This window comes from Schistosoma mansoni, chromosome 1 (genome assembly GCF_000237925.1).
Source record: "Schistosoma mansoni strain Puerto Rico chromosome 1, complete genome".
NCBI classification, from domain to species: Eukaryota; Metazoa; Platyhelminthes; class Trematoda; order Strigeidida; family Schistosomatidae; genus Schistosoma; species Schistosoma mansoni.
In genome coordinates, this window is record NC_031495.1 from 9,601,775 (window position 1) to 9,614,242 (window position 12,468).

Consider the following 12,468-nt stretch of genomic DNA (forward strand, 5'->3'; position numbering starts at 1 on the left):
CAACCAGGTATCCAAGGCATTCAAAACTAGATACACTAAATGAACATTTATTGGGATTCACTGTAATATTCTTCCCAATTAAACGATGCAATAAAGCAATAAGTCTCTGGTCATGAACTACTTTATCAGTACCATGAACAATGAGATCATCTTGATAAACTTCAACACCTTCAATATCGCTGACTATCTTATTCATGACCTCTTGAAATATGGCAGGAGAACAACTAAGACCAAATGGAAGGAAGTCTTATTTGAACAGACCAAAAGGAGTGTTAATTGTTGTCAAGATAGATGAAGATTGATCTAAAGGGATTTGAAGATAATCATCTTTCAAGTCGACTTTCAAGAACACTTTAGAACCATGAAGTCGATTTAGAATATCTTCAGCCTACATCGTCGTGCATGTTTGCTTCAACAGACGGGAGTTCAGTGTTAATCTGTAATCACCACATATTCTAGGGTCTTGCCATCCGACTTCAATGGCGTAACAATAAGAGTACCCCATGCTGAGGACTGAACTGGTTCAATTATACCTTTCACACACAAATGGTTCAGTGACTTATATACTGATTTTCGAAGACCATAAGGAAAGACTGGATCACTCTGTACTTGAAGTTTTATAAGCTGAATTTTCATACCTCCACTACGCTTAGCCCACACAGCTATCAAATCTTTGAGTAAAGCATCAGAATTCTCTGTAGAAACTAGTAGAGACAATTTCACTTTAAGCCTTTTCAGATTTTTTAAACCCAGTATTGACAGTCCTGTTTCACAAACTAAAAATTCACAAAGTATGTTTGAAGAATTATCATCTCTTATTAGCAATTCACAGCATCCTCGTATCAGCAGCCTGTGTCCAGTAATCCTCAATATTGAGACTTCAGTGGGTCTTACCACAACATTAGGATCTAAAGATTTCAAGTTCTTGAATGAAATAATTGACTCTATACTACTTGTGTCCATAATAAAGTCATGAAATGAACCAAGGAATGTGTATAATCGCTTTTGAATGTGAACATTACCTTCCGAAATGGTGGATAAAGATAAATGATCATTAGAAACAGCCGAACTATCAGAATATAAGTTACAAGACTTAGTAACACTTTAAGTAAAGTGGACAGTAGTTTTGCACACTGACTGAATGTGTCCTATCTTGCCACATTTAAAACATTTAGCATTACGAAATGCACATGAATTACGAGAATGAAATTTCCCACAAGATAAGCATTTACCAAAATTATTCCCACTGTGGTGTGGTCTACTTATATCTATATAAGTAGTATATGGTGTTGGTCAGACATAGAATGTATTTTCGCAGAAGACCGATGAAGAAAGAACTGAAATGAAGCGCAATCGTTTGGAAAATGCATGAGCAATGGAATTAGAGAAGAAACAGTGAAGATTGAAACAATTGGTTGTTAATTTGCAAATTGACTGTTCATTGTTTGGTTATCAGAATTTACTGAGATAGTCTGTAATCTTTGCTTAAATACATTCGATTGTCCCCAACCGTTGTTTTGTTCACTACACCACCTCTGTTACTTGCTTTGCAGTCCCTTGTTGAATCACTTTTCATATTTCCACGAGAATAGAAATCACGATTAAATGAACGCAAATTTGATCGACCCTGAGATTGTAATTCATCATGACGACTAAGCAAAGTATTAGAAATTTTCATCGATTGAATATCAAGTTCATTCACTGCTTCGTAGTTAATACATGCAGTTCTAGCATCTTGAAAAGAACAGTTCGGCATTCTTAACAGCTCCTTTTCCAGACCTGGTATGTTAATTCCAGCAATTAACCGATCTCTCAGCTGTACATGAAGTTGATCACCAAAATTCCATTTGGCAGCTTGTCTTTGCAATTCAAGGATGAAGTCTTTGACCTTCTGGTTATCCTGACGAATCATCTTATGAAATTTTGCTCTCTCACGACATTCAAAACTGGTGCACTTCACATGATTTAATAGTAATTACTTGAGAGTTGTATATGGGAGTGAAATCGGCTTATCTGGATATGCCAAGGTTTTTAGTAAACTGTAGGCTTCTTGACCGATGAATGTAAGAAAATGTGCCACAATTTTGTCACCCTTCATATCTTTCTTGGTCATGCTCCATATCTCAAACCTTTCAAAGTAATCCTCAAAAGCTTCAGAAGTTGAATGAATGTCCAACTGTTGTATCGCAGGCTCCATCGCGACGCCAATATGATAATCAGAAGTATTTGAATTGTAGTATAAATTAGTAATCCCAGGAATAACGCAATTTAATCAAGAAGTATTAGATGAGCCCGAACGAATGTATTGTATTTGGAAGTCAAAATTACAACAGTCATCAATACGAAGAAGTCATTGATTTATTTAAACATCACAGTTGTGCAGCCACGTTAACTTCCGTTTCTCCCTTTTCATCATACTATACGTGATTGTCCATATACCTCCTTCCCGCTGTCACACACATAGTAACTGTAGGTTGGACTTTCAACTACCAGTGTGTGAAGGCTTCATCCTATCATCGGGTGAAATCAAGTGGTAACTTAAGTTTCTCATATATAATAAATTTATAGGTGTTTAAAGAGCCTCGTGGTTCTGCCAGAAAAAGTCGATCTTGCTCATTTTTTGGGAACTGCCAGGTTTTCTTTGTGGTCTGTGGACGCTAAGTGTTGTACCACAATGTCTACTATATCATTATTGATTCGTGTAACGTAAGGACCGTTGGAAAGATAGCTGTCTTCCAATTATAATGCTTCAAGTCAGCCCGTAGTAACATACCAGTCTTCTTCTATCTCTTCAGACACCGAGGTACTTCAGAACTCTACTATGTCCTTCTTAAGCGATGTCGTTTATAAAAAAAAGACAAATCTAGGCAAAAAGCGTGTATACTATACAGAAAAGGGTTTGCGAAATGATCAGTCGACTAAATACGGTATATAATACAGAAATACTAGTTGGACATAGTTGTATATTCATTTTGGCATACGATACGTGACTGAGCATATGACTGTCGAAAAGATTGGTTTTATTTCCTTGGTAGACTTGTCCTATTTGTGTGACTAATTTGAATGTCTTACAAGTGAATCGTCCTAGTATTCATTTGTCGGGTTGCCTGTTTATCTATCTTTCCATCTGGTGTTCGCATTCCATCATAGTATTGATCCATGGATACTTGAAACACTCATTGACACATTACGATTTGCATTCATTTCAATACAATTCAGAATAGACCAGTCTAATGCAATCTTGAACTTATTTCTCTACAATACAATTGCAGGCAGTCCTATTATTTGCGTTATTTCTATTCTAGTGAATTTGCTGGCGATTCTAAGTGCAAGTGTTATCATAAACCTAATACAGTTGCAAGGTCTATATCTGATGTTATTCCAATGTTACTATTATTACAGTCGGGTTTTATTTAACAATCTAGTTGTATTTTAATTGTTTATTACCACTGTATATGCTAATGAATTCATTTACCGAAATATGTACCCGTGACCAATTGTTTTCTGGTTCTTCTCATTTTTATTTGTCCTCGGTCATCGATGACAAAGATAAGGGACAAAAACACAACAGTCGTGTTAAGTTTGGCTGAACCTTACTCTCGGCGTTTGTGAACAGTTCATTTGGAGGATAAAAACCATTCCGACTTAAATTAAGGAATCCACGTATTTTTGGAGTGGAATATTTGTCTCATAGAAGAGTTTAGCTGTAGTGCACTCATGATCAATATTCACTGCGCTAAGAATTACAAACACGATGAGTGAAAGTTTGTCTGTCCATTGTGATTCAGCTGCAGGTGTTAAAATAGCTTTCAAACTCTTAGCTCAGCAGTTGTGTAATAGCTTAGGTTGATTGGTTAAGAGTTGAACTCGAACAACTAAATAAATGTCAAAACAAAAGAGCTCAAGTATTTATTTGCTTCTTTATTTCTTATAGGCGTCATGTTTTATGTTATCATACATTGAATGTTGAAAAGGACTGTGTATTTGAACAGGTAATCCCCCGCTCCACTGTGGCTGGCACGCGATCTAAATAAAAACCCATTTACTATTAGTCTGGTTTCTTCCGTCAATAGAACGAGGGTTACCAACGGGCTTGAAAGTTGTATCATATTATAGACCAGTGAGTGTGAGGCAGCGATTCGGAATTACTTAGCAATTAAGAGTTTAGTTAGTGTTTGAAACAGTTGTATTGTATAAATACCCAGTGGCATAGCGATTCTAACATACAAATTCCGAGTTTAGACATGATGTCTGTTTATTAAAGCCAGAACGTGGATGCGATGCCATTTTCGAAACATCGTACAAACTGAACTCATAGTACAGTACTGACACGTAAACCTGATTATTGACTCTAGTTCATCTAATGAATGTTCTGCTTTCTGTTACCACAGATTTTATTTATTTAACAGACCTACTTCGGAACCAAGTTATCTGTGAACCAGTATTGTAACCTATTGGCCATGCCTATAAAAAAATGGCGCATGCTTGCTTTATCAGAATAATCAGGACTTATATCAGTCTGCACAGCTTTCGGCAATAGATGTGCGACAACCGAAATATGTACCCCATACTTTTTTGAAAACACAGGAAAAAATTTAGGCTTTATTGTTCATAGTAAGCACTGCTTTTGACGATCTTGTAAAATGGTCCACAAATGTTGGTGCCGAAAAATGTCCTATCAGAAGCCATAATCATACCTTTCAAGGTGTCCATCAAGCCACGAACGTAAGGTAAGGTGTAATGGTTTGGACGTATTATTTAATTTTAGTCGTTTTCGATCTCGGCAAAATGCTGATCATTTATTTTATTTTGGGGAAACTTGTCCTATGGAGATGGTTATGAACCGTTTAAAAGATCAATTATCCCTGTTTTCTGATACTGTTAGTATTCGTTGAATGACACTATGAGCTGTCGAATAGGTAGTATAGGGCCAGTGCTGATCGCGAGGTGTGACTTCGAAGTTAGCTTGTTCATTACACTGTTCCCGTCCAACTTGAGTAGGCCTCCAATCATTCGACACAGAACATCAATGTTGATGGTCTACAGTAGTTTCCATGCTTTATAATTACTGTTATTCACAAACAGCTTGTCGGTATATTAGTATTGTGAAAACCATTGACGATTTCCTCAGGAATATAATCACACGTAATTTTAGTGATGTTCGCATAACATTCGCCACATTTAAACAGGTCTTCTAGATCTTAGAAGAATATTGAGTGGACTATGAAGAAAACAATGAAGGAAATAAACGTGAAATATGTGAATCATTTATTAAGTGTGTTTTAGAAAGAACGTGTTTATTACGAAACGAATGAAAAGATAGACAAATAAGGAAAGAAATCAATAATCCGGTTAGAGTTGATGGTAGAGTAAGAGTTCCTGCAGTAATAGTTAGGTTGATGCTATGAATGTAATAATTAACTGCGAAAAATATTCAATTATCAAGTTGTATAGATAATATATACATATATATATATATATATATATATATATATATATGGAGATACAAAGAATCTGCAAAGTTGAGCTACATAGGTGTAGCACTATATAATGTGTAGGATTCTTAAGAACAAAGAGTGTGTAAATGGAAAAACGGGGGAGAGAAAAGTAATAGAGAAGGAAAGGAATATCTAACGTGCTAGGGGATCAAACATGATAATAATAATAATAATAATAATAATAATAATAATAATAATAACATCAATAAACATAAGCGGTCTTCGGATATCTAGACGAAAAGAAAGAATAAAATAAAATGAACGAATAAGCACACAAAGTTTCATAGATTCTACTTTGCTCTATAGTCAGTCGGATGAACATCAAATCTTGTTTGCATAAATCATTGCTTCCCACACTGATACTTAAAAAGCAACACAAACCTCTTCTTGGAAGGTCGGATTCCGGCATCAGTTTTTCAGGCATCTAAAATTCATAGAATAGTTTCAAAAATTTCAAACGCATGTCACAAGCAGTGTTGAGAGGTTGCAGTGTATGTTTGTGTATAGTCAGATTTAGGTTAGGGTTGAGGTCAATGTAAATAATCACACTTTTGTGACGGATTCCACAACACAGTCCATTCATATGACTTGTTCATATCTTCTTGGATTGCTGCTGAAATATAGCTTTCTTTGGTGGGAGAAGAGAATAAATAAACCACTTTTATGTCAATGGTAAAACGAAAAGGTTTACCGTATTGAAAGAGTGAGCACATGCCATTGATGGAAAGGAGGAAGAGTAATGGACCAATCACATTTCCTTGTACAACCCCACTGGCTGCATTCACAGGCTTAGAGTAGCAAGATCCAAAGCAGATGATTTGGCTACGTTCTGCTGAAAATAATTTGAATCAGGATAAAAGAAGATTTCGTATACCAAATGAAGAAAGTTTTAGAAGAAAAAGTTTGTGTACGACACTCTCAAAGGCCTTACTAAAATTGAAATACACAATTATCACTGAATGACCAACACCTCTTCTCTGGGTAATTTGATCCAAAACTTCGAGGTGCAATGTGAAGCATAAGCGCTTAGTCATCAACCCGTGGCGTTATGGGCTAATCAGGCTAGCCGAAAGTGAAAACGATAACAGCTGTTTGTGGATTATTTTTTCCATAGTTCTTGATAGTACAGATGTCAAGTCAATTTCATTGTAGTTAACAATATCACTACGTGATTCCATAATGAATCTAGGGGTAATAAGAGATGTTTTCTACACAGATGGATAAGCTCCATATTCCATAGATAGGTTGAACAGTTTTAAACAAAATAATCACATATGACAAAAATTTGTACTTCAGATTTTGCATACTATTCCTTATATTATGTCTGGATATAATAGCTCACAAGCTTTCTAGAACTACTAATTCCATTCAGACATCAATCTAACCCTCGAAAATATATACTCATAAATAATGAGGAAATATACTCTGAACTTTACACACTATTTTATATACTGTCCCTTAAATCATATTTGAATGCTACAACTCAAGTTCTGAAATTACCTGTTCAATTCGGTTTGTCGTAGATTTGGGTCAGTACTTTTACCTGGAAAGCTGTTTCATACATTTTGGTTGTTAAGTATCACATTATTTATAGATGGTATTGATTCTCTTAAAAAATACATACCATTACATCACAGTTTTAACTAGTGACGACTTCTGGTCTATATATGTACGTGCACTACCCATTTCTATCGTTTGATAATGAATATCTACAGTTCTAGATTTCTTTGATATATAAGGTATATCTTTCCATATGGTTTCAAGGTTAAAATATATCCAACGTGAACATTTTTGTCCTATTTTACATCTGAGTACGTACTTACATACTACGTCTCTACTACCATTTTCCTGCCATTTGTCTCTTGCATTTGTCATATTCATTAATTTTCACGTCATACACTTGTTTCAAACACAGATCTTTATTTCCTAACTACCTTGATTTTCACACCCCTGTTTATATTTCCAGACTTTTTCTTCACTTCGTTTGCTACTTATCACTTTCTAATCATGCCTCATAAATATTTGAAAAATACCGCTTCGAGGCATCCAGTAGAAAGTAGGAAAGGGACACGATATAACGATACTACCGACATAATTTCCAGCAGTTTTGACGAGTTCAGAAACAGGCGAGTGTATGCCAGTTCTCTCCATTCCAGTCGTGTTTAAGTCTTTCTTAGTGAATAATGGTGACAATGGTCACTGCAACCATATGGATGACGCAAGAAGGTGCAAGTTGACATGAACATTCCTAATCCTCTCAGGTATTTTATCAACCACAACATCTCAGAAATTCCAAATCAGAAGGATGACGCGAAAACTTTCCTGTATTGTGTTGCTTCAGAGTGGTTTGAAAGAATAAAACGATCCTGCAATGTGATCGTGTTTAGTATGCCGGACACACATTCTCTCGATTTACTAAATCTAAGCTGCTTAGAACAAGAGACATGACACGTACCATGCGTGTTTACTGTGCTATAAAAGTCACCCTGATGTGGGCTCATCAGTTTTGTTAACGTTCAACACATCCGCAGACGCAAGTGAATTTGTAGTGCCGCGATTCGTTAATCGTTCGTTTCGATAACCGATATAATTCTAATCTTAACGGCGCGTAAAATCAGAAGACAAAGGATAGCAGCAACTACATTTTATTGTCGAATAACTCAGGTCAGAAAGTTAACAACACCTGAGCGAATAATAACGAGCGAGTGAACAGGCGAATAAGCGAAGGAAGCGAACGAGGCGGAAATGACATGCAGTGGAGATGGCTGGTAAGCCAACTCGAGAGCGAAGCGAAAGATAATGCGTATTGGAGATGGCTGGGAAGCCAACTCGATTTAAGCAAGCGTTAATCAACATTTATAGTCGGACAAAAATGAGTGACAGACATATGATGAATAAGATACGAAGTGTGCACACATATACGCTCATATAAAAAGTACTCAAGGTTAATAAGCAAATGGTTAACAAGATCAAAAGATGACTCATAATGTATCGGTGATTTAGCTTGTCCAGAAGCTAGAATAAAGTACATGGGCTTAACATAACAACCGATACTACAAGATCATGACGTTCTCTAATACTATAGGACACGAACAGATTTATAGGGGTGTTAAGATTCTCCCAGATGGAACACCATACTGGCTAAATACATGAAGTGCTGGTTGCAGACGATTAGCATTATATTCCCAGACGCATCGTAATCCTGAAGGTCATGAAGTTAAGTTTGATTCTAAGAAAACCTCTGACCTTACAAGTTTGCCACAGTTGATAAACCCCCCTGAATCTTGCTGTAAGTTCTAGTAATTTTTCATCAAAGAATACCAACCCGACGCTTCAGTAGAGACAAAATCAAGTGAAGAAAGCAACAAACGGATCATCCTACATTAAATAGATGAAACATCAGAAATTACAACGAGATTTTGAAGCCGTTTACAATAGGTGCAGCACACAAATGAACAAGACCGCTTCAATAAATCATATGCAAACTAAAAGGATGAAATGATAAAAGAAGAAAAACCGAACATAATCTACAGAATAAATCGTTCCAACTGGGAAATACTACGTCGGACAAAGTGAATGCCCCCTTCATCTTCTACTGCACTAACATCAGCTAGCAATCAAACGCCATGACATTACCTCGCTTATATCAGTGCATGCAGACAATTGTGAACGCACATTCTACTGGAAAATTGTTGGGATCTTGGATAGAGGGAATTTTAAAGTCACTAGTGAATTTTTTTGATGCTAGGCAATGAGGTCAATCACCAATCTAGTCAACCTTTTACTTAATCAATTTACTAACATATATTTCCGTGTATTTAACTGCTTCTTTTATATTTAAGATATGAATAGAAGATGATGGATGCTTTCGAATATTTAAATGAGTAAAGAAATGAGAGTGAATTATCATTATGACCAGGACTGGGTCAGTTGAACATTCATATAATAAAGTTTTTACTGATATAATTATATTTTATCCACCAAAAGGTTTCAATTAATGTTGCTACATGATCACTTAATTATATTGTTAAATAAGTTATCTTTAGCTATAAACAGTGTTTCTCGTGAAATTTTAGGTTAGCTAAAAAATGCATACAACGAGCTGTATCTTATTAAATACTGCTTTACTTGTTTCACATAGGCATCTTGTTATCTTTTGAATATATACTCGCTTCTCAGTAGAATATTTGTGCACTGAGAGATGAAGAAACTTAATGTATTCTTTTTCCATCCATTTTGTTAAGTATATTCTATCCTATATCAGTTTGTTGAATCTATATCAGTTCACTGAGTCAAAGTAAATGGTTGAAATCATGAGTCAATTGAATCTAGATCACCATGGAAAACCTTCAAGCACTGGACGGACAACTCGTCCTATTATGGGACTCCTCACCAGTGCACATCCACGATCCCGCCTCGCGAGCGAGATTCAAACACAGGACCTACCGGTCTCGCGTCAGAGCACTTAACCGATAGACCACGGAGCCGGCATCTAACGGTGTTAATGTCTAACTTCAACCAATCCACGAAGTTTGAGCAACCAATTGTCTTCAGTGAGTTGTTATCTCACAACAGATGTGGTTGAACTCCACTGGTCACTGCTTCCCACTAGAACTCCAGGATATGTATCTTGAAGTCAGTCACCAGTGAGCATATGATTTTAATCTCCATAAAAACCCTTTTCAAAGTAAATGGATTATAATTTTCGAATTTTAACCATTTTAATTGAAATCATGTGTTTACCGTCAAGTAATTAGTTTATCATTGATAAAGACTATTATATACACATTATTATGAAAAACATATTTACTGAATCCTGTCATTATTATTATAGACCTCAAATCTTTAAGCTTTAGTGATAACTTTGTATTTCACCACGCAATAACATTTGAGGTATAATGTTCCTTTCTTAAAGAGAAAGAAGAAATCAACTTGTGTATGTTTGCGATTTTACCATGAGGTCAAAAGTATCATCTCAGCATTCTTTTGCAAATTTCATCTAATTTATAGTTCAATTCAGATTCTCACTTCATTATGACTCAAAAGCTCAAGTTACTTACTTACAAATGAATTTAAAACAAAGCTTATAATATGATTTATTAAAATTCATTCATATTATGATTTCTTATGAAGCCAGTCACGATCATATTTGTTTATTTCTAATTGTATTTCAAAAAATTTTTTTTGAAATAAAGGTTATAAATTAAAACAGAAAAAAAAGTAGATAAAGTCCCCTGTCCCCACCCCTTGAAAATTGAAATAGACTGGTAAATTACAACGTACTTATTATTAATCAGTTCTGAATGGTTATTATTTCAAAAACCTAAACATAAGATAATACGTATGCATAGAAATCGAAAGAAAAAAATCAAAAACATTTATATTCAGGAAGTAGAAAAAAATTTCTGTCAGATTGAACGAATTATTTTGGCATTTTCTAATGAATAGATTTACAATGGGAATTTTTTTAGAATATAATGTTCACAAATATTTTAAAGAAAACATTAGCTACTTATAAAGAATTAAGTAGCTTAAAATAATTAGTAAAATAATTTGAATTCTCAAGGTATACCTTAAAATATTTCTGAAAGTATCATTATGTACTTCATTTTTGGTCACTATTTATAACTTGTGTAATCTTATCATTTATTTATGATGTCAAATAATGTCACAGATCGATCCATTGAAAAACGATCATTCATATGTTTATGTTATTCTTTCAAGTTCCTTTATTTAATGAAAAGAATTCCTCTAATGTACTCCTCTTCTACTTGATGTAGAGCCACTTAGAGTTGAGAGAAAATCAGCATTTTGGAATATTTAGTGCATAATAATAATAAGAAGTATACAAGAAAGACACAAAACAATGTAAATAAGTTCTCTAAATTATGTATGTATATCAATAATAAGTTTTGTTAACATTTCTTTATAATTGAATTATTGTTTAAAAAAAAGCTGTTTATTTATTATTGCCAAATTTTATATTATAATGAGTAAATAATTGACGTTTTTTCTGAATAGTCCTACTATATGTATGTATAATACATTTTAAACAGCTACGTACACTATGTACTCGACCAGCTAAATTAACTAATTCATTAATAATTTCATCTAATAGCAATAGAATTGCTGCCAATATATGTAGAAAACATGCAAACCATGAAATACCATATGCTTCACCAAAATTCATAGGACCTTCTGTTCTTAAATGCAATTTTATAGTGATGTGATAAATAAGTACTGATAAGGCAGTAACAAATGCTAAGAGAAAATAGAAAGAAAAAAAAGAAAAGAAAATAGACAGTAACATTGAATATGAAGCAAAGAGAAAACATAAACAAATCACTGATTAACGACAATGTAAATAAAACAAAAACGCATATTAAAAAAAGCGATCATGATAAATAACAAAACAAATATTTGATTTGCAGTTTTTTTCCCTTCCCCCCCAAATAATTGGTTAACAAATAAATATGTTTGTTCATTTGAAAAAAAATTGTTATGATTGGAAACATAATGGTATGTGTGTTTAGTGTGATTGTTTGTTTTCTAGGATCTATGTGTAGATGGAACCAATAAAGCTAATGAATATTTAGAAGGGATTTTGTGGAGATTTCAGTATTCTTCATAGTTGAAATCATGAGTCAATTGAAGCTAGACCACCATGGAAAACCTGCAAGCACTGTACGACTGTTTCGTCCTAGTGTGGGACTCCTCAGCAGTGCGTATCTACGATCCCGCCCCGCGAGATTCGAACCCAGGACCTACCAGTCTCGCGCTTGAGCACTTAGCCGATAGACCATTGAGCCGGCATCAACATCATTGTTTCGGAGAACAAATCTTTTATCAAGACATAAGGATTCATTATGTTTTCTATCTTAGCCTTAGACTTTTAATAATAAAGTAAATTATTCATTTTATTTATAATAACAAATTTATTTATTAATTTTAACAAAGGCAATGACAGCTG

The 12,468-nt window shown here is 34.5% G+C and overlaps 1 protein-coding gene across 1 annotated transcript in view; it reads right to left on the reverse strand.

Moving 5' to 3' along the window:
- The window catches only part of Smp_162050 (hypothetical protein), a gene marked incomplete at its 5' end in the record, with an annotated part of 61,565 nt that overhangs the window by 24,313 nt on the left and 24,784 nt on the right, over positions 1-12,468 (reverse strand). The window contains one exon of the mRNA XM_018793184.1: positions 11,563-11,696. Within this exon, the coding sequence (XP_018647722.1) occupies positions 11,563-11,696 (134 nt within the window). The remainder of the gene's footprint in view (positions 1-11,562; positions 11,697-12,468) is intronic.